The 23,488-nt window shown below is 40.9% G+C and overlaps 1 protein-coding gene across 15 annotated transcripts in view; it reads left to right on the top strand.

Moving 5' to 3' along the window:
* The window catches only part of LOC308676588 (transformer-2 protein homolog alpha-like), a 108,979-nt gene extending 85,720 nt beyond the window's left edge, over positions 1–23,259 (top strand). For 6 of the 15 annotated variants that reach the window (XM_081342468.1, XM_081342472.1, XM_081342478.1 and 3 more), the window contains exons 6-9: positions 9,732–9,847; positions 14,707–14,805; positions 22,156–22,223; positions 22,391–23,256. In XM_081342468.1, the coding sequence (XP_081198594.1) occupies positions 9,732–9,847; positions 14,707–14,805; positions 22,156–22,223; positions 22,391–22,401 (294 nt within the window). In that variant the 3' untranslated portion in view covers positions 22,402–23,256. Of the gene's footprint in view, positions 1–9,731; positions 9,848–10,210; positions 10,285–14,706; positions 14,806–22,155; positions 22,224–22,390 lie in introns of those variants that run through there. The other 9 variants (XM_081342482.1, XM_081342480.1, XM_081342476.1 and 6 more) reach the window with 8 other exon arrangements.
* Positions 23,260–23,488: the final 229 nt, after the last annotated feature.

Genomic DNA, 23,488 nt, shown 5'->3' with positions numbered 1-23,488 from the left:
CTGCAGCCACCTTCACTTCATTTCGGTTGCCACATTAATGGGAGGGGAGATGTATTCTCTTAGTTTAGATCTAACAATAAATTGTTCTGTGGGAACCAAGGTCAAGTTACCTAAGTTTTTGGTGGGCTGAAGCTACACTTAGAAAGCCTGCCAAAGTAGTTAATTGGGGATTGTGATTTATGACACACTGCAGGGGTGGGGAGTTCAACTTGTTACTTTGTAACCTTGGGGGGGGGACTTTCAGTCTTGGTTTCACCTTTGTTCGTGCCAATACTATGTAGCCATTAAATCTGTTCTTTGAGGAAAGCAATTGCCTCAGAGTTCTTATTTCTACTGGTCTCATCTATTGGAACCATGACAGTCAATTTTGCAATTGCTGCATATTCTCCATTTTTAGTTTCCAGTCTGATATTGTAGGCAAAGTTTTTATTTTCCAATGTTGTGCTAAATTTGTTCTTGCAGCTGTCAGCATATATCTTAGTAAATTGTGATATTTTTCATTTATACAGGTGGAACTTGAAAAATTAGAATATCGTGCAAAAGTTCATTTATTTCAGTAATGCAACTTAAAAGGGGAAACTAATATATGAGATAGACTCATTACATGCAAAGCAAGATAGTTCAAGCCGTGATTTGTCATAATTGTGATGATTATGGCGTAGACCTCATGAAAACCCCAAATCCACAATCTCAGAAAATTAGAATATTACATGCAATCAATAAAACAAGGAGTGTACATAGAACAGTATCGGACCTCTGAAAAGTATAAGCATCCATAAGTACTCAGTACTTGGTTTGGGCCCCTTTTGCAGCAATTACTGCCTCAATGCAGCGTGGCATGGAAACTATCAGCCTGTGGCACTGCTGAGGTGTTTGTTGTGATTCAGGGTCAGCCTGTGGGTTCGGCAGTTGGGTCGGACGATTCAGAAGAGGAGGAGGGGGTGTTGGAGAGCCTGCAGAGGACATCCCTGAGGCTTCGCAGAGCCCTCAGCCAGGCCCCTCTCATCTGGTCACTACGCAGACCCAGCTGTGTGAGCCTGACAGCGTGGATGAAGATGACCCACAACTGGCCCTGTTCAAGGACGCCCAACGCAGGAGGCAGTCAATCAGGAGTAAACAGAGGAAGGCAATGGGGCACCTCGGAAGGAGGCAGAGAGAAGCCACGCCTTGAACTTTTTAAAAGGGGAATGTGTGGGAGGGCTGGTTTGCTGAAGGCAACCATTTGAATAGCTCCTGTTTCATGGTTCGTGTTTTGGTTTTGCTCTGTTTGCTCTGTTTTGTGTCAATAAATTTGGCAGGCTTAGTTCCAGCCTCTTGCCTTTTTGTAAAGGGGTTCTCCCTGCCTTTTCTGCAGGGCCGGTAGTAGGCTGGTACAGAACAGTGTTATAGAAAACCAGGATGCTTCAATAGTGGCCTTCAGCTCTTCTGCATTGTTCGGTCTCATATCTCTCATCTTTCTCTTGGCAATGTCCCATAGATTCTTCTTTTTTTTATTAAAGAGTTTTACAAAAACAAAATTTTACAATACATCCCAAAATCCCAGCCACCCCAAACCACCCCCCTTTCCCCCCCACTTCCCAGAGCTAAATACAGGGTATAGTTATAATAATCATATTCTAGCTAAAGATTATCCATAATATAAAATTAACCAAATTCATAATGTGCTTTAACTCCCCTTTAACATAAATACATACAAAGTACTAACACTAAAATTAATAACAATATCCCTCTAAAATCTACTCATAAGCTAAATGGAACTTTTTAGTCCCATATTTATTCTGAATATAATCTATCCATCTCCTCCAAACTGAAATATATCTTTCTTGTGAATGATCCTTCAAGTAAGCAGAAATCTTAGACATTTCTGCAAGATTCGAAACTTTAAACACCCATTCTTCTATTGTAGGCAAACTATCCTTCTTCCAATATTGTCCCACCAGTAACCGTGCTGCTGTTATCAAATTCAACATCAAATTGGTTTCTTTAACATCACAATCTAGAACAATACCCAATAGAAACAATTGCGGAGAGAACTTTATCTTTCTCTTAAAAATCTTTTGAATGTTCCACCAAATTTTAACCCAAAAAGCTTTTATATTTCTGCAAGTCCACCACATATGAAAATAGGTGGCTTCTAAACTACCACATCTCCAACATTTAGACTGTAAGTTAGGATACATGTTAGACAACTTTTTGGGATCCAAATGCCATCTATAAAACATTTTATAAAAATTTTCTCTTAAATTTTGAGCCTGAGTAAATTTAACATTTCTAACCCAAATTACCTCCCAAGTATCCAGCGAAATTGGTTCCTGAATATTTTGTGCCCACTTTATCATACAATCTTTAACTAATTCCGTTTCCGAGTCCAGTTCGATTAAAACATTATATATCCTCTTTATATGTGCACGATTTAAATCTCTAATTTGTTTTACTAAATTTTCATCTGTAATTGTGATGCCAACCTTCTGATCCAACTTCCACCTAGCTTTCAATTGGGTATATTGAAACCAAGAGTAACTTATGTTTTCTTGTCTTAACTCCTCTAATGATTTAAATTGCCAATCATTCCCTTCCAATCTAAGTAATTCCTTATAAGAAAACATATCCAAACTCACTCCCATAGATACACCTTCTATCGCGTGTCCAGGAATTCCCCAAATCGGTATTTTATAATTTAACTTATAATAATACTTTTTCCAGACACGCAACAAGGCACTTCTAAGAATATGAGATTTAAAAGCCCTATCCATCTTCTTATCATAAAGCAAATATGCATGCCACCCATATACCAAATCCCAACCCTCAAGGTGAAGTATTCTCTTATTAGTTAAATTAAGCCAATCGCTAACCCATGTCAAGGCCACCGCATCATAATACAGTTTCAAATTCGGCGCCTTGAGTCCCCCTCTTTCCCTAGCATCTTGTAAAATCTTAAATTTAACTCTTGGTTTTTTCTCCGCCCAAATAAATTTATTAATACCCTTCTGCCATTCATCAAGGTTGGCATCCTTTTTCAATATAGGTATCATTTGAAACAAAAAGAGAAACTTCGGCAGAACATTCATTTTAACAACTGCGATTCTTCCCAGTAAAGATAATTGTAATTTTTTCCAATTATTTAAATCCCTTTGTACCTTCAACCATAATGTTTCATAGTTATTCTTATATAATTTTACATTTGAAGCTGCAATATACACTCCTAAATACTTAACCTTTTTTACTATTTCAAAACCTGTTAGTTTAATTAACATTTCCCTTTCACTCATAGATATATTCTTAGATAATATCTTAGTCTTATTACTATTCACCTTAAACCCAGAAACCTTACAATACTGAGTTATAATTTCCATCAAATCTATAACCGACTGTATCGGTTGAGATACTGTCACAACCAAGTCATCAGCAAAAGCTCTCAATCTATAATCATTCTGTTTTAATTCCCTTTATCATAGAGGACTCTCGAATTTTAATTAATAAAATCTCTAAAGTTAGAACAAACAATAATGGTGATAGGGGGCATCCCTGTCTTGTACCTTTTTCAATTTTAAACGTCTCTGTTAGCCCCCCATTAATTATAATTTGTGCAGTTTGTTGTTGGTATATAGCTTTAATAGAATGTAGAAATCCTTCTCCAAAATTCATCTCCTCAACAACTCTCAATAAGAATTGCCAATTCAATTGATCAAAAGCTTTCTCTGCATCCAAAAATATCAATGCTGCAGGGACTTGGTTGTTCTTATCCAAATATTCAAGCAAATTTACAATTTGTCTTACATTATATTTCATATACCTTCCTAATATGAATCCCGATTGATCACTATGAATCAATTGTTTCAAAACTTGCATTAATCTATTAGCCAATACTTTAGCAAAAATCTTATAATCTGTATTCAAAAGCGATATAGGTCTATAATTTTTAGGTTGAGTAAGGTCTTGATCGCATAGGGATGCGGTGGCTCAGTGGGTTAGGACGCTGAGCCTGTTGATCAGAAGGTCGGCAGTTTGGCGGGTCGAATCCCGAGTGCCGCGTAACAGAGTGAGCGCCTGTTACTCGTCCCAGCTTCTGCCAACCTAGCAGTTCGAAAGCACGTAAAAATGCAAGTAGAAAAATAGGGACCACTCCAGTGGGAAGGTAACAGCATTCCGTGCGCCTTTGGCGTCTAGTCATGCCGGCCACATGACCACGGAGACGTCCTCGGACAAGTGCTGGCTCTTCGGCTTTGAAACGGAGATGAGCACCGGCCCCTAGAGTCGGAAACGACTAGCACGCATGTGCGGGGGAACCTTTACCTTTACCTTAAGGTCTTGATCCTCCTTTGGAATCAATGATACAAAAGCTGTCCTCCAAGATGGAGGAACTGCTCCTCCAGTCTGAATTTCATTAAACAAGATCTTTAAAGGTTCAATCATTTCAACCAACAACCTTTTATAATAAATTGCTGTTAATCCATCTGTTCCCGGGGCCTTGCCCACTTTCAACTGTTTAATAGCTAAAGAGATTTCCTCTGATGTTATTAGGCGATTCATCTCAAGTTGTTGTTCTTTTGAAGGTCTCGGAAAATGAGCTTCCTGTAAATACTTATCTATATCTAAAACTTGTATATTTTCTCTAGAATATAATTTCGAATAAAAATCTAAAAAGCTCCTCTTAATCAGCTTTTGTTGATAGACTTCTTTTCCATTATATTCTATTCTATCTATAGTACGTGACTTCTGTTTTTTCCTTAATTGGTAAGCCAACCACCTACCAGGCTTATTAGCATTACAAAAAGTGTTATGTCTAGCATAACGCAAATTAGTTGCTACTTGGTCAGCCAATAGCATACTAAATTGTTCTTTCAATAAATGTATCGAAATCCTTAAATTATTATCCAATGGATTCAAAATAAAATCTTTCTCTTTAGATGTAATCTCTTCCTCAAGATCTATACGTTTTTGCATTTGCTTACGCCTATAGGCATTATTCATATAAATCAAGACCCCTCTCATATAAGCTTTACTGGCATCCCAAACCATTCTCATCGATGTACCTTTTTGCATATTCATAACAAAGAATTCTTTCACACGTTCTCTACATTTCTGCAAGAACACCTCATTTGTAAACAAATTTTCATTCAGTCTCCAGGATCTTCTACTACCATCTTCAGTAAAAAAAACTCCAACCAAACAGGACTGTGATCCGACAATGTCTTAGGAAAAATCTTAACGTTCTTAACCCTAGAGAAAAGATCAGTAGTAATTAAAATAAAGTCAATCCTAGAGAAAGATTTATGTCTATCCAAAAAAAAGTAAAATCTCTGTCTTTTATATTCCTTTCCCGCCATACGACTCTTAATTCCAGATCCTCCTTCAAATCAAAAAAAGCTTTAGGCAATTTTGAATTAGAAAAGTTTTTGAAGGATCCCTTCTTATCTTCAGATGGGTCCAAAACTCCATTCCAATCCCCCATCATAATAATAGATTTGTAATCCAATTCAATTAGTCTCTGATATAAAAGTTTAAAGAATTTTTGCTGTTGTTGATTTGGAGCATATAATCCAACAAGAAGAGCTTTCTTTCCTTGTAGCATTAACTCAATACAAACATATCTCCCTTGTTTGTCCGATTCAATTAATCTAGCCAAAAAATCTTTTCTTAAATAAATGACCACTCCAGCCTTCTTGTCCAGAGCAAAAGATGCAAAATGTGTTCCCAATCGGGAATTAGCCAAATACTTTTGGTCTTTTAATGCAATATGTGTCTCTTGTAAGCTAACAATGTCATTTTTATGTTGTTTCAAATAATAAAATACTTTCTTTTCTGTGGTGAATTTAAGCCATTTACATTCCGTGTCAGGAACTTCACCATCTTTGGTGACCAGGAGCCTTTGGAACATAGCCTGAAGATCACCTGTTGCTCTCTTCGGACGTGCTCCTCCCACAGGCTCTGAAACAGCCGCATCTTGCGTAGTTGGACCAGATACAAGCTTCTGCTTTTGCTCTTTTTCCTTACGCTTGTATGCAGCCCTAGTCATCCTCTGTTCTCTTGGGTCCTCCTTTAACACCAAAGTCTGCTCCATAATCTCAGCCTGCTGCATCTTCTCAAGAGACAATGACATTGCCCCTTCACTCAATTGTTTATCTTCTTGTCTTGCTTCTGTTCTTTTAACTCGAGGAGACGGTGGTGAGCCTGCTTTAAGGATGGCGGCGTTTCTGAAGCCGCCCGATCTTGGGAAGCGTTAGAGCGCCCGGAGGCAGCGAAAATCAGCTGTCCCGTGCCACCGAAGTCTCTCCCTCAGGAGAAGAGGGAGAGGCGAGCCTGTTTGGGTAGAGGTAGAGCTCCTCTGTGATTCCCCCAACGCCTGGGGGCTAACGGAGTGAGTTCCCTCGGAGCCCAGGCTTTCTCCGCTCCCAGGACGCTTTCACTCCACAAAGGAGTGAAACAAGACGCGACAACTACATCTGCTGCTTAGATGGGATTGTGAGTATTTTTTTTTCTTTGAGAAGCAGGCAGAGCAAAGCAGGAGGATTTGAATTTTCAAGTTGGATTTTAACTTTAACTCAGATTCATTATCTTCTTCAAGTTTTAAGCTGACTGAAATGGAGTAAAAATGGCGCTGGAACGTTTCTTTCTTGTGTGAATTGACTGTTTTGGAAAATTGTTATATTTTGCAATATAGCAAGAGATACAATGTACAACTGATTCCATCCAGTACCGAACTTTGTGTATTTGAAAGTTTGTTCTTTTTCTTTTTATTGAAGGATAAGGAACTTTGGGAGAAAAACTTTTATTTATATTTTTTGTCCCTTCTCCTTTCTTTTTTTTTCTTTTTGAACTTTGATTCTGCTGGGTGAAAGAGGAAATCGAAACTTAAGAGATGGCTGCGAGGCGTGGGGGAGGTCCTACAATTTCTAAAAGTGTTATTTCTTCACCTTTACCACAAGCCGCAGGGCAGACTTCGACGAAACCTACAGTACAACCACCTTCCTCCCCCCACCTCCTGCATTCACACTGGCAGACATTCAGCAAGTTGTGATGCAGTCAACACAAGCAATAACACAAGTATTACAGCAAGAAATAAAGGAAACAAAGGAAGAATTTGTTAATCAAAACAATCAAATGAGGGAGGATATAGTGCTTGCACTCCAGGGCTTGGCTGCACATATCAAACGCCTGGATGTTCGTGTGGATTCAGTTATGGAGTATGTGGAGAATCTGGAAAATAAAATTATCAGTACTGAACAGAAAATAGAGTAGAGGTTAAAGTTGATAGAACAAAAGATGAACTTACCATATCACAATATAAAAATATGGAGTTTGCATTGCGCAACAGAGGCCTTAAAGAGAATCCTAAAGAAGATTTGGAATGGGAAGTGGCGCAAGCAGTGGCTCCTGTCTTGAAATGTGAACCTGAAGAATTACTTAAAGAAATGGATAAGACATTTAGGGTTAACTCCTGGATTGCTAGGCAAAAAAAATTACCTAGAGATGTAGTGATTTATTTTTCCAGGAGATCAACCAAAAATTCTATTATCCAGGCTTTCTATCGGGAAAGATTTGAAATCGCAGGCCAAGATATTATAATTTTAAAGGAGATACCTCCAAAAATTCTTAGAAAAAGGAAAGATTTCGCTTTTCTGTCCGATGAGCTTAAGAAGCGACAAATTCAGTTTAGATGGGAAATACCCAATGGAATTGTGGTGAATTATGCAGGGACGAGGTACAGGTTGGATACAATTTTAAAAGCAAAGGAATGTCCCATAGATTCTTTATGGGGTTCAGGTCAGGCGAGTTTGCTGGCCAATCAAGCACAGTAATCCCATGGTCATTGAACCAGGTTTTGGTGCTTTTGGCAGTGTGGGCAGGTGCCAAGTCCTGCTGGAAAATGAAGTCAGCATCCCCATAAAGCTCGTCTGCGGAAGGAAGCATGAAGTGCTCCAAAATCTCCTGGTAGATGGCTGCGTTGACCCTGGACTTAATGAAGTACAGTGGACCAACACCAGCAGATGACATGGCTCCCCAAATCAACACAGACTGGAAACTTCACACTGGACTTCAAGCATCTTGCAGTGTGTGCCTCTCCATTCTTCCTCCAGACTCTGGGTCCTTGGTTTCCAAATGAGATGCAAAAGTTGCTCTCATCAGAAAAGAGGACTTTGGACCACTGAGCAGCAGACCAGGTCTGTTTTCCTTTAGCCCAGGTAAGACGCTTCAGATGTTGTTTGTTTGTTCAGGAGCGGCTTGACAAGAGGAATACGACATTTGAAGCCCATGTCCAGGATCCATCTGTGTGTGGTGGCTCTTGATGCACTGACTCCAGCCTCAGTCCACTCCTCGTGAAAGTCCCCAACACTTTTGAATGGCCTTTTCCTGACAATCCTCTCCAGGCTGCAGTCATCCCTGCTGCTTGTGCACCTTTTTCTTCCACACTTTTCCCTTCCACATAACTTTCTATTAATGTGCTTTGATACAGCACTTTCGGAACATGAGGGGCCGGGTGAGTGTGGCCAGGGTGGGCGTGGTCTACTGGTTGGGCGTGGCTGGAGTGTGTGTGACCTACTGGGTGGGCATGGCCAGCTCTACATTGTTCGCGTCAATGGTGCATATGGGGGCCTGGGCAGGAGTGGGACAAATCTGAGGGTCTCTGGCAGAAGGAGATGGGACTGGGGCAAGTGCCGAGGCATGGTCCACTGGAGGAGCCTCACTGTTCCTCTCAGGCCATGCGGTGGGGGGAAGGCTGGACGGTGATGCGGAGGTCAAATGCCCAGCCTAACCCTCAAGCACCCGCAGCACTAAGCCCACCTCCACTTCCCCAAGGGGGTGCCCAGCTGCTGTGCTTGCTCTCCTTAGCCAGGTTGCTCATGATGGGTATGAGGGCAACGTCAAGGGGGAGGCCCACTTCCTCTCCATGTGAGGAGACCTGGCTTTGTTTCCAAAGCTTCCTTAGCAATAGGATGGGAGACCACCCAGGTTAGGCCAGGAGGAGGGGGCAAGGGGATGGTGAAAGGGAAGCAGGGAAGGTCTAAGGCAGGACGTCCCTCAGAACCTCCCTCTCCTTCCTTCCTTCCTTCCTTCCTTCCTTCCTTCCTTCCTTCCTTCCTTCCTTCCTTCCTTCCTTCGAACAGAGTGATGGAAAAATATTTGAGATGAGGGAGGGAGAAAAACAGGCAAGAAACGCAGCTGGGGAAGTGTCATCCTTCATGAGGAATGAAGAAATGTACCATCGCCTGGAAGTGGCCAGCACTTGGCCCTCTTTTCACAGCGCCGAGAGGCTGAGCCGGGTGGTACAAATCTGAAGAGAAGCAGGGCCATGTGCTGGCCATGTGCTGGCCACTTCCAGGCGATGATAATAATAATAATAATAATAATAATAATAATAATAATAATAATAATAATAATAATAATAATAGGCGATGTTGCCTCCCTAGCGTGCACCCAGGGGGTGGGGCCGATGCGGCAGGGGGCGGTCCCTCACTGTTTCCAGGATGGCTTCGCGGGCCACATGAAACCACTTCGCGGGCCGGATCTGGCCCCCGGGCCTTGTGTTTGACATGTCTGCTTTAGCATCTTCCTGTGTTGGGTTAAAATGGTAATATTTAAGTAACCTTAGGTGTCCCAGGAAATTGGAATTTTAATTTTTCCTTTAGAGAAAAAAACAGCATGCTTTACTTCATAGAAGAGTAATAACTACAGGCATGCTAATTTTGTGTATTGAAAATAAACATTATAATAGAGACTTTTTCTTATAGGCAATGGAACATGCAAATGGAATGGAGCTGGATGGTAGAAGAATCCGGGTTGATTACTCTATCACAAAGAGAGCACACACGCCCACCCCTGGCATCTATATGGGCAGGCCAACTCAGTAAGATATTCTTTTTATTTCAAGATTGACTTAGCCCTATTATTATGAGAAATCCATTTGCCATGGGACTTCAAGTTAAACATGTTCTAGTCTAATGAGTGCTTTATTTCATAATATTCTTTATACAAATATATTCATTAGCTGGTATTTTAAGTGAGACCTTGGAGCCCAATGAATAGGAGTAAACACAGAGAGACTTACTTTATTCCAAACTCAGAACCTACTTCACTGAAGTATTCCATCAGAATGTTTCAAAAGGATTGTGTTCCAGTACAATAACTCCAAATAGTTCCAGTATTCTGCTGTAGTGAATCAATGGAACCCAAAATAGGCCCATTGTTTCTCTTTATGTTTTGGTCCTAGGGCTCCAGAAGTAGGTGCAATTGTAATCTGTGCCGAATACTTCCTGAAGAATAAATAAATGCTTTGAAAATTACCATAGCACTCAATGGAAGCAACAGTTCTACAGTGAGGGAAAAAATTATTTGATCCCCTGCTGATTTTGTACGTTTGACCACTGACAAAGAAATGATCAGTCTATAATTTTAAGGGTAGGTTTATTTTAACGGTGAGAGACAGAATAACAAAAAAAAATCCAGAAAAATGCATTTCAAAAAAGTTATAAATTGATTTGCATTTTAATGAGTGAAATAAGTATTTGACCCCTTCACAAAACATGACTTAGTACTTGATGGCAAAACCCTTGTTGGCATTCACAGAGGTCAGACATTTCTTGTCGTTGGCCACCAGGTTTGCACACATCTCAGGAGGGATTTTGTCCCACTCCTCTTTGCAGATCCTCTCCAAGTCATTAAGGTTTCAAGGCAGCTCAACGTTTGGCAGCTCGAACTGTCAGCTTCCTCCACAGATTTTCTATGGGATTAAGGTCTGTAGACTGGCTAGGCCACTCCAGGACCTTAATGTGCTTCTTCTTGAGCCACTCCTTTGTTGCCTTGGTTGTGTGTTTTGGGTCATTGTCATGCTGGAATACCCATCCACGACACATTTTCAATGCCCTGGCTGAGGGAAGGAGGTTCTCGCCCAAGATTTGATGGTACATGGCCCCGTCCACCGTCCCTTTGATGCGGTGAAGTTGTCCTGTCCCCTTAGCAGAAAATCACGCCCAAAGCATAAGGTTTCCACCTCCATGTTTGATGGTGGGGATGGTGTTCTTGGGGTCACAGGCAGCATTCCTCCTCCTCCAAACACGGCGAGTTGAGTTGACACCAAAGAGCTCGATTTTGGTCTCATCTGACCACAACACTTTCACCCAGTTCTCTGAATCATTCAGATGTTCATTGGCAAACTTCAGACGGGCCTGTACATGTGCTTTCTTGAGCAGGGGGACCTTGCAGGCACTGCAGGATTTCAGTCCTTCACGGCGTAGTGTGTTACCAATTGTTTTCTTGGTGACTATGGTCCCAGCTGCCTTGAGGTCATTGACAAGGTCCTCCAATGTAGTTCTGGGCTGATTCCTCACCGTTCTCATGATCATTGAAACTCCACAAGGTGAGATCTTGCATGGAGCCCCAGACCGAGGGAGATTGACAGTTATTTTGAGTTTCCTCCATTTGCGAATAATCGCACCAACTGTTGTCACCTTCTCCCGAAGCTGCTTGGCGATAGTCTTGTAGCCCATTCCAGCCTTCTGTAGGTGTACAATCTTGTCCCTGACATCCTTGGAAAGCTCTTTGGTCTTGGCCATGGTGGAGAGTTTGGAATCTGATTGATTGGTTGCTTCTGTGGACAGGTATCTTTCATACAGGTAACAAGCTGAGATTAGGAGCATTCCCTTTAAGAGAGTGCTTCTAATCTCTGCTCGTTACCTGTATAAAAGACACCTGGGAGCCAGAAATCTTGCTGATTGATAGGGGATCAAATACTTATTTCATTCATTAAAATGCAAATCAATTTATAACTTTTTTGAAATGCATTTTTCTGGATATTTTTTTTGTTCTGTCAGCAGGGGAGCAAATTTTTCCCCCTCACTATATGCCTGCTGTAGTATCAACTAATTTTTATATGCTTAGTTACTTGATTACTATATTTGTTTTTCATATGACTTTTATTGTTTTATCAGTGTATACAATTCAAAAAATTATAAAAATAGGAAATTAAGGGAAGAAAATAGTGGGAAAGAAAATATGAGGTAGAAGGGAAGAAAGAAAAAGGTGTTGACTTAGACTCTTTTTAGCACAGTACAAGATAACATTACGGCCTCAACTTTTTACTTTTACACATTAGTATATAACTAGCCATTTCTATAACAACAAATCTATCTAATCAACATAACCAAAGTCAAAATTTCATTATTTTATCACAAGCACAAAATCCAGAAGTGATATCCAAATAAAAAACATAAAAATATTCTCCTCTTTGAATAAAACCATCAATTTAAACATTTCTGCTTTATCTTCCTTGCTGTGGAAATAATATGTATTTCTATTTGCATTTAATAATCTTTATAAACTATCACCATTTATATTAACAAAATTCGCTGTATTCTTTAAGATGTTTTAACCTTAAAGGGAAAAAATACATTTTTTTCATCCATTTTAAAACACTAAGCTTCTCTTTAAAAACATTTCTAAAATCAAAACATTCTAATACACTTTTAAACTTCCTCTTCACCTACTTTAAAGTTCACTTTCAGACCTATAAAATTCCAAGTAACTCCAATTAACTCATTAAATTTAGGTTACCCTCCTAGAATTTTTTTTTCTTCTTGTAGACATCCTTTTTAAAACTCTATTTTTTTCTTTAAGCTAATACATCTTTTTGACTTTCTCTTAATATAGATATTTTCAAATACACTTTCAATAATATTTTACAAACTAGGAATTACTTAAGCATTATATACTGTATAAAGGAAAAATACATTTTCAAACTTTAGATTAAGACTTTCTTTCAATTATAAATATCAGACTGATGAAAATCCATCCTAATTCCAATTGACTCATTAAGTTTAAATCACTCCTTCCAGCTTGTCTTCATAGAATAAAATCCCTTTCTTCTCTGGAATGTTTGTCAAGTAGTTTATAACCTTCTCTTTTTCTCAAGGATTTCTCAACCTTGTTAATGTCCATGAGGAAAAAGTCCCAAACTTGTCCTTTTATAAGTTGCAAATTTTCTTGAAGCTCTTCTTTCAATTGTGTTGGGAGGTTTCTGTTTAAACCATCATAATAAAAATTGGTGTCATGTTATTCTGCATTGTCAGCTATTTGTGAAGTTGCCTTGGTGGTTTGGTAACTTTCTACACCAGGGGTGTCAAACTGCCGGCCCGTGGGCCGCACACGTCACAAGGAAACCGTGCCCACCCCATTGCCGGCAATGGGGGAAAAGTTGCAATATGTCGCATGACGTCAGGTGACGTTGCGAGTTTGAGTAGTTTTTAAAAAAATCCTTGGAGCATAGCTGATCTATGAACTGATGGATTTTATTTAAAGATTTTTCAAATACATCTCTAATAATTTGCTCCTGCATCATCTTAACTCCCTCTTTAGTCAAAGAGTAGCTTTTCTGTAAGTCACTTAAGAATTGCTGGTCAATCAGGAATCATAAAAATTGGAGTTTTAGCCACCCACAGCAAACCAGACCAAGCTACAAGTTGCTAAAAATAATAAACTAGAACAGGGGTGTCAAACTGCCGGGCCATGGGCCGGATGTGTCATCGGGAAACCACGCCCACCCCATTGCCAGCAATGGCGAAAAAGCTCTGATATGTTGCACGACGTCACGTGATGTCACAAGTTTGACATGTCTGAACTAGAACCACAACTTTCTGCCCTTATATTTCTCCATCATTTTTTTAAAAAAAAGTCCACACTTCCTTATTTTAGCTTGCGTTAGCAGCCTTCTTCCTTGTTGTTTAATAAGAAATCCCCAAAATGGTGCAGATCTTCAAAAAGGAATAAAAGGCTGTGAGAAAGAGAGCCTCTTTTAGCTTAATTAATAGTCCTTAAAAATGATTAAGAAATGAAAGGCACAACTTGCTGTCCATTTAAAAAATAAATTCCAAAATGGCTGCTTCTTCAATGAAACTGATTACCACCCCACCCCCAGCTGCTGGCATGCTGGCTACTTCAAAGCACAGCTCCTGAAACTACTTGCAGACCTGTTGCTGTATCAGAGGATCTTGTGGGATGATTCTAGGACTTTCCCTAATCCAGGAGAGTCTTATAAACTAAAGGAATGCCAGTTCCTTCTGTTGGTAAGTCGAAGAAGCTACATTCCAGGGAAAAACTCCTCAGGGATGCTTCCCTGGGCATGTTGTCAGTTGGCCATCTTTTCACCGGAAGCCTTGATTACTATATTTGTTAACTGGGCACAGTCTTAATACTCTAGGTCACGGGTGTCAAGCTCGCCATGTCACATGACGTGTCGCGATGTATCTTGACTTTTTTTGCATTACTGGAGCTGGGGTGGGCGCGGCCTCTACGATGCAACCAGCCCACGGGCTGGCAGTTTGACACCCCTGCTCTAGGTGGTATAAAACAGAAGAATAAAATTAAACAAACTGTAGAATAACAGGCAATTAGAAATATTACAGACATGTATACATAGAGAGGAATGACCATGTACCAGTCAACTGGAACATAAATGTTGCTAGAAAAGGAAGACTTTCAGTGAACTTCCTGAAGCATATTCATTTTTTTCCTGAGCTCAGAATAAGACTCGGGAGCACATTTTGTAAATGACTGGATATCTGATGCCAGTTTGAATAGCTGCTGAAATTAGGTCAATTGTGACTCTCATCGGTTCCTTCATTGAGAGATACACTGTGTATTGTCTTGATCCTTGATCTTAAATAAATGCATAGCTTTCTGCATAACCTATCTGGTGTCTTTTTGTTATAAAAGCAGCGGAGGTGGAGGAACTGGCCGTCGCCGTGATTCTTATTACGACAGGGGATACGACAGAGGATATGACAGATATGAAGAATATGATTATCGCTACAGGTACCGTGTTTCCCTGAAAGTAAGGTCTACCCCAAAAATAAGCCCTAGCTTGATTTTTGGGGGTGCGCCTAATATAACCCCTATCCCAAAAATAAGCCCTAGTTTGGGATGAGGTGCATGCCTAAAAATCAAGCTGGGGTGGAGGGGGTGGAGCTGCCCCATGTGCCCCACACCCACTTACCGTTGCAGCCAGGCCTCCCATGAATTGACACTGGCCTGCATTTCGCTGTCAGAGGCCTTCCAGAAGGCCTCTGACAGCGAAATGGAAGCCGGGGGTGATGTGCCCGAGTGGCAGTGAGCAGCTGTAGAAGTGGGCCGGTTGGGCGGGGCTGTTGGTGCCGCCACGAGGTAAGACCGTGGAAAAGCCCCCCCCCCCCCGAAAATAAGACCTGGTGCCTCTTTTGTAGGCCAAAAAAAAAATAAGACTGGGTCTTATTTTCGGGGAAACACGGTATATACTCAAACTAGATGTAGAAAGTTGTGGAGAGCTTCAGTACAAGCAATAAATTCTGATACATAAAGCGGTGTTTAAAAGTTTGTGAACCCTTTTGAATATTCAATATTTCTGCATAAATATGACCTAGACATCTGTTCTCCACACAGGCCCTACAACTAGATAAAGAAAAGCGAATTACATAACTGAGTCAAAAGTAGATGAACCTTTGGTTTCAATAACTGGTATGCTTCCATTGGGTAACAATAACTGCAACTACTGTAGATGTTTCTGCTAACTGTTGATCTGTCCTGCATATCAGCTTATTTGTTAGATGTTTATGCCACCCATCTCCCCTACAAGGTGACTCTGGGTGGCTTACAGGTTACGAAACAAACAAAAATAGTTAAAAGATTAAAACAACACAGAGTTAAAATATTATTAAGAACTATACTAAAAGCCAGACAGGATGGAGATGAGGTCTTCTTACCCCATCCTCCACCTCCAGCAGTGAGCATCCCCCTTTGGGGCCTCAGGCCAGCTGGCAATGCCAGGTTTTGATACCCTTCCAGAAGACCAAAAGGGAGGGGTAGTTCTCGCCTCCAGCGGTAGAATCTTCCACAGAGATGGGGCCACAGTGGAAAAGGCTCTTCTTGATGCCACCTGCTTCAATTCCTTAGCAGATGGGATCCATAGCAGGCCTCTTCCGCTGGTGCGAGTGAGGCGGGTTTGTCCCATCAGGGAGAGATGGCTCCTCAGATACCCTGGACCCATGCCATGTAGGGCTTTAAAGTTAACAACCAACACCTTAAATTAGATCCAAAGCAAACGTCCGTAGTTTGCTTACAGATCCAAGCTTGGAGGAATTTTAGCTCATTCCTTTTACAGAACAGCTTTAACTTCAAAGTTCTGTTTTGGTCTCAGCCATCTACTGAATATTCTTCCAATTGCTTTGGGCTTATTCTTGTGGTCTTTCACGAACTGTAGATGGGCAGCAGTGTTCTTTTTGGAGATTAGTGGTTTTCTCCTTGCAACCCTGCCACGCACACCATTTTTGTTCAGTTCCTCCCAATGGTGGTCTTATGAACATTGACATTTGCCAATGGAAGAGAGACCTTTAATTCCTTCAGCTTTACCCTGGGGTTCTTTCAGATCTCCCAGAGTATTACAGGCATAGGTCTTGGTGTGATATTGGTTGGTTGGCCCCTGCTAGGGAGGGTAAGAATAGTGTTGAATTGCCTCCGTTTGTACACAATCTCCCTGACAGTGAATCGGTGGAGTCCAAACTAGCAAGCTTTTCCAGCATTGTGAGCACCAACAACTCTGTTTCAGAGATCCTCAGAAATCTCCTTTGTTAGAGCTAGGACACACTTCCATATACCTCCCATAATCACACCTGATTATCATTCTATTGATTGAAACCCCTGATTCTAATTTTCCCTTTAAATGAACTGATAAAACCTACAAGTTCTCATACTTTTGCCACACACAAATATGTAGCATTAGATCATTCTCAATTATCTGGCTTTAGGGCTTGTATAGAGAACCGATCATGTTTTAAGTCATTTTTATGCAGAAATACTGAATATACTGAATACGCGGTGGCTCAGTGGGTTAGGACGCTGAACTTGTTGACCGGAAGGTCGGCAGTTTGGCGGGTCGAATCCCGAGTGCCGCGTAGCAGAGTGAGCGCCTGTTACTCGTCCCAGCTTCTGCCAACCTAGCAGTTCGAAAGCACGTAAAAATGCAAGTAGAAAAATAGGGACCACTACGGTGGGAAGGTAACAGCGTTCCGTGCGCCTTTGGCGTCTAGTCATGCCGGCCACATGACCACGGAGACGTCCTCGGACAAGCGCTGGCTCTTCGGCTATGAAACGGAGATGAGCACCGGCCCCTAGAGTCGGAAACGACTAGCACGCATGTGCGGGGGAACCTTTACCTTTACCTTTACTGAAAATTCAGAAGGGTTCAGAACTTAAGCACTGCTGTATTATATGGGTTTAAGATATTTGTTTTCAATGGTATGTTCACATAACTATGTTTTGCTTATTTGATTTATTTAGGGCATTTATAGCAGGGATGGGCAATCCATGAGCCACATGTGCATCCTAGTTTCTCATTTGTGTACAGTAGACTGACCTGAGAGTACACTACTAAATGTGGGAGACAAATGATCAATTATCAGCACTGCAAATTTAAAGTGAGGGATAATAGTGTATAACCTACATAAGCAAAATCCCACATGTAAATTTCCCTCAAAATGTGTGAACAATATGCCAAAAATGTTCAAACCTACTGCTTTAAAGACATTATCTTTTGCAGCATCTGGAAAACTAAGTTACTGCTCATATATAATCAGGTTTTACATTTGTATTATATTTGAAGCAGATACAGGTAGTCCTCGACTTACAACAGTTCATTTAGTCACCGATTGAAGTTACAACGGCACTGAAAAAGTGACTGACCATTTTTCACACTTATGACTGTTGCAGCATCCCCATGGTCACGTGATCAAAATTGGGATGCTTGGCATCTGGTTCTTATATTTATGACGGTTGCAATGTCCTGGGTTCATGTGATCACCTTTTGCAACCTTCTCACAAGCAAAGTCAATGGGGAAGCCAGATTCACTTAACCATATTTCTAACTTAACAACTGCAGTGATTCACTTAACAGCTGTGGCAAGGAAGGTCATAAAATGGAGCAAACTTCACTTAACAACTGTCTTGCTTAGCAACAGAAATTTTGGGCTCAGTTGTAGTCAAAAATAGAGGACTACCTATAGTAACTATTTTTAGCCATTTTATTGGCTGCTTTTAGTATGATATATTCAATATTTTTAAGATACTTGGTATACCACAGTAAAAGCAGTCATATAAAATAGCTAGGGGGAAAGAAGCAGCATAACAATTAATATTGTGCTGAATATTTCATGAGCAGAATGAATGAGATTTGGGTTGGGGTATTTACAGAAATGTAAACCTATCTTCCTTTGTTACCATTTTTAAAATCCAAACTGATAATAGCATGTAAGCTTTCTTTTCCACTCTCAATTCTTTTTCCTTTGTAGAAAATAATCAGTCAAGCATAGTGAGATAATTATTTTCTGGCAAAAAATAGGGGAGTCTTTTATCATTCTATGGGGACTTTTTAAAGAAAAAAAATAGATTAATCAAACACTATTAGGGTAAGGTGACCTTGTTTATTTCCAACAAAATAGGTAAAAGAAGCACAGTTTTTTCCCACAATTTAAAATTTTCTATGGGTGCCATACCCCTGATTCTGCCGGGCACATAAAAAGGAAAAGAAAAAAGAAAAACCAGGATCATAGGAGAGGATTATTGTACAATTCAGCATAAAGGTTTCATTGGAGCTGTACAAAAATAGTTAATACTAGTTCATTGTAATATTCTTCCGTCACTATAATTGCATCACTGTAAAATCAGAGGAAAGGTATATAGTATTGTATAGGAAATAAGCAATAATGAAATAGGAATGGAAGAAAATTGGTTTAGGAAGAAAATGTCTTAGAGAGTGCTTGGATAACAAATAAGCCAATTTGGAACGTAACTTTTGCACAAAAAGATAGTGCCATGGTAACCTACATGTTAGGATGTTATTTAAAAATAGAGTATGGATTTGTGCTAAGCAGTTGATACGTGTAGAGTGCTGTCACACAAAGCAATACAGGAAGTCCTCACTACCAACCACAATTGGGACCAGCAATTCCATCCCTGAGTAACGTGGTTGTTAAATTAAAAACATTACGTGACCACACCAGACTGACAACTTCAGCTCCTCTGTGGTCATTAAGCAAATCACAAATTATTAAATCTAACATCACATGACCACGACTTCCTGCTGGCTTCCCCATTGTCCTTGCTTGTCAGAAACTAACTGTGAAGGTCACAAATGTCGATGTGACCCTGCAGCCTTCATAAATGCCTGCCAGTTGCAAATTTCCCAAATTGCAGTCATGTGACCACTGGGACACAGCATTTAAACAGTCATTGAATGAGGCAGTCAGTAAGTGAGGACTGCCTTTATATGTATGTGTGTATACAACTCTGTTCTTCCACATTGTAAGTCCTAAAAAAAATTGTCATTTAATGAATACCTTCAATCCTCATTAAAGTACAGTGGTTATAAAAAGTTTACACAGCCCTGTTAAAATGCCAGATTTTTGAGATGTAAAAAAATCAGACCAAGATAAATCACTTCAGAAATTTTTTTACGTTTAATATAACATATAAACTGTACAATTCAGTTGAAAAGCAAACTGAAATCTTTTAGTTAGAAAAAATAAAAATAAAAAACATTACACTAACATAGTTGTATAACTATCCACTCCCTCTTATACAGTGAGGGAGGGCTGGCGGGCTCGGGACAGGGGTTGTTCCTCTGTCCTAGTCCTATTAGACCTCTCAGCGGCTTTCGATACCATCGACCATGGTATCCTACTGCGGCGTCTCAGGGGTTTGGGAGTGGGAGGCACTGTTTTGCGGTGGTTCTCCTCCTATCTCCTGGGCCGCTCGCAGTCGGTGTTGACGGGAGGGCAGAGGTCCGCCCCGAGGCCTCTTGTTTGTGGAGTTCCTCAGGGGTCGGTTCTCTCGCCCCTCCTGTTCAACATCTATATGAAGCCGCTGGGCGAGATCATTCGTGGTTTTGGGGTGGGGTATCATCAGTACGCTGATGATACCCAACTTTTTTTCTCCACCCCAAACCAACCCAGCGATGCCCTCGCCGTGATGTCCCGTTGCCTGGAAGCGGTCCGGGTCTGGATGGGGAGAAACAGGCTTCGTCTCAATCCTGCCAAGACTGAGTGGCTGTGCATACCGGCATCTCGGGTCAACCAGACTATTCCATCTCTAACGATGGGGGGTGAGGTGTTACCCCCCGTTGATAGGGCTCGCAACTTGGGCGTCCTCCTGGATTCGCAGCTCACTTTTGAAGACCATATAGGAGCTGTGACCAGGGGGGCTTTTGCCCAGGTTCGCCTGGTGCGCCAGTTGCGACCCTACCTGGACCGAGATGCCCTACGCACAGTCACGCATGCGCTTGTGACCTCCCGTTTAGACTACTGCAACGCTCTCTACATGGGGCTGCCCTTGAGGACCACCCGGAGGCTTCAACTGGTGCAGAATGCGGCCGCGCGAGTCGTGATGGGGGTCTCCCGATACTCCCATGTAACACCTCTACTCCGCGAGCTGCATTGGCTTCCAGTTGCCCTTCGGGTGAGATTCAAGGTGCTGGTGATGACCTATAAAGCCCTAAATGGCGAGGGCCCGGGATATTTGAGGGAACACCTGCCAGCATCAAGTTCCCTTCGTCCAGTGTGCTCCCACAGGGAGGGTCTCCTCAGGGTGCCGCCGGTTAAAGATTGCCGGCGGGTAACACCCAGGGGTAGGGCCTTCTCAGTGGGTGCGCCTGCCCTGTGGAACCAGCTGCCTGCGGAGCTTAGGACTGCCCCCACCCTCCGTTCTTTCTGCCGGGACCTGAAGACCTGGCTCTTCGAGCTCTCTGGCCCAGGCTGAGAATATTTTTAATTTTAATTTTAACTGGGTTTTAATTTTCTCAGGGTTCTATTTAATCTCTTTTAATTTGTTTTAACGTTTGTATTGACTGTTTTTTAAATGCCCTGTAAACCGCCCTGAGTCCTTCGGGAAAGGGCGGTATATAAATCTAAATAAAATAAATAAAAATAAATAAAATCTTGGGCGAGAACCTCCTTCCCTCAGCCAGGCCATTGAAAATGTGTCGTGGATGGGTATTCTAGCATGGCAATGACCCAAAGCACGCAGCCAAGGCAACAAAGGAGTGGCTCAAGAAGAAGCACATTAAGGTCCTGGAGTGGCCTAGCCAGTCTACAGACCTTAATCCCATAGAAAATCTGTGGAGGGAGCTGATGGTTCGAGCTGCCAAACGTTGAGCTGCCTTGAAACCTTAATGACTTGGAGAGGATCTGCAAAGAGGAGTGGGACAAAATCCCTCCTGAGATGTGTGCAAACCTGGTGGCCAACGACAAGAAATGTCTGACCTCTGTGAATGCCAGCAAGGGTTTTGCCACCAAGTACTAAGTCATGTTTTGCGAAGGGGTCAAATACCTATTTCACTCATTAAAATGCAAATCAATTTCTAACTTTTTTGAAATGCATTTTTCTGGATTTTTTTTTGTTATTCTGTCTCTCACTGTTAAAATAAACCTACCCTTAAAATTATAGACTGATCATTTCTTTGTCAGTGGTCAAACGTACAAAATCAGCAGGGGATCAAATAATTTTTTCCCTCACTATATATACTGCCTTGGTAAGACCACACTTGAAATAATGCATCCACTTCTGGACATGATTCCAAAAAAGATCTTGAGATTCTGGAAAGAGTGCAAAGAAGAGCAACAAAGATGATTAGGGGAGTGGAGACTAAAACCTATGAACATTTGCAGGAACTGGGTATGTCTTAGTCTAATGAAGAGAAGGACTAGGGGTGACATTGTAGCAGTCTTCCAATATTTGAGAGGCTGTCGCAAAGAAGATGGAGACAACATTATCCAAAGCACCTGAGGGGAAGACATGAAGTAATGGATGGAAACATATTAAACAGATCTAACCTAGAACTATGGAGAAATTTCCTGACAGAACAGTTAACCAGTGAAACAGCTTGACTTCAGAAATTGTGTGTGCTCCAACACTGGAGGTTTTTAAGAACAGATTGGACAGCTATTTGTCTGAAATGGTATAAAGGCAGAAAAAAATCTGAAGTGATTTATCTTGGTCTGTGTTTTTTTTACATCTCAAAAACCTGGCATTTCAACAGGGGCGTGCAGACTTATAACCACTGTATATATCTGTGAACTGTTAAATTGTATGATCATGGGAATGGGCCACTGTCAACAGAAATATTTTGCATTTTCTTCAAAGGAGGCGCTCACCTTCACCATACTATAGTCGTTACAGATCAAGATCAAGATCTCGTTCCTACAGTCCAAGTAAGCATAACTATATTGTACAGAGTAAATATGCAAACTCTTAGTATACTGAGAGATATTGAATGCCAATACAATATACTATGCTGGAAGGGGGGAGAACTAAATTAATGTAGAAGCTGATGCGGAGATATGAATTTATAGTTAACAGTGTTCTTTTTTCCTTTCAGGGCGTTATTGAAGAAGAAGAGCAAGTTCCATTTTTAAACAGCATGTTCTGATCCTAGCTTTTCCTGTAGGGCCCCTACAATTATCTAATACCTAATGAAAATATCCCTGGTTCATTTAGTTGCATTTTCTTTTGAAATACCCATTTTCATCTCTTCTTACTGTAATATTCCAGATGTAATTGTTGTAGTTTTATGTACTTAAATATCTTTAAGCAAAAATTAATGGGAATCCCAGAGTGGTAAAAGATTTTGTAATTCATGTTTCTGTTCATTTTTTAAACAAGTGGATTTTTGTTGAACCTCATGAAGAATGAAGAAAGATCTGGTATGTGTCAATGCTTGCATGTTGTATTTTCAGTAGAAAGCTACTATTTTAATAACCTCTCATCTTTCTGGTTTCAAAAAAAAACCCATAGTCCTGTTTGTTCAGTTACAGCACAATTTGGTATGTAAACCAGAATTTTCCTAGTTTTTCAGTTTAATTAAAACAATATTAGATTGGAAGGACTATCCCATTGAGGGGGGGAAAAAACCTTGTACCCTACATACACTGTTTAGTGGTGCATGATAAAATAAACTCAGTGCTGCTCAGAGGAAATTGAAATTTGTTTTAAACACTAAGCTGACCTGCAAAGAATTCCTCCTATTTTTACTACCCCATAATCAGGAGAAGCCTAATTGACTAAGTTATAAGAAATATTTGGTCTGTTCAGACAAACCTATAATATAGAAATTAAGATGAAGCAGGTTCTATTTAGTATAATCTGAAATTCTTATTCTCAAAATAAATTTAAATTGTACAAATACAGCTGTTCAGAATTTAATATCATATGTTAAGCATTCTTGTATTTAGGGCTGAGAATGTAATGCAAAGTAACAATAAGGTAAAGGTAAAGGTAAAGGTTCCCCCGCACATGCGTGCTAGTCGTTTCCGACTCTAGGGGCCGGTGCTCATCTCCGTTTCAAAGCCGAAGAGCCAGCGCTTGTCCGAGGACGTCTCCGTGGTCATGTGGCCGGCATGACTAGACGCCAAAGGCGCACGGAACGCTGTTACCTTCCCACCGTAGTGGTCCCTATTTTTCTACTTGCATTTTTACG

This window comes from Vipera berus (assembly GCF_964194415.1).
Source record: "Vipera berus genome assembly, chromosome: W".
NCBI classification, from domain to species: Eukaryota; Metazoa; Chordata; class Lepidosauria; order Squamata; family Viperidae; genus Vipera; species Vipera berus.
The sequence above is the reverse complement of the archived record's forward strand: the minus strand, read 5'-3'. Positions and strand labels throughout refer to the sequence as shown.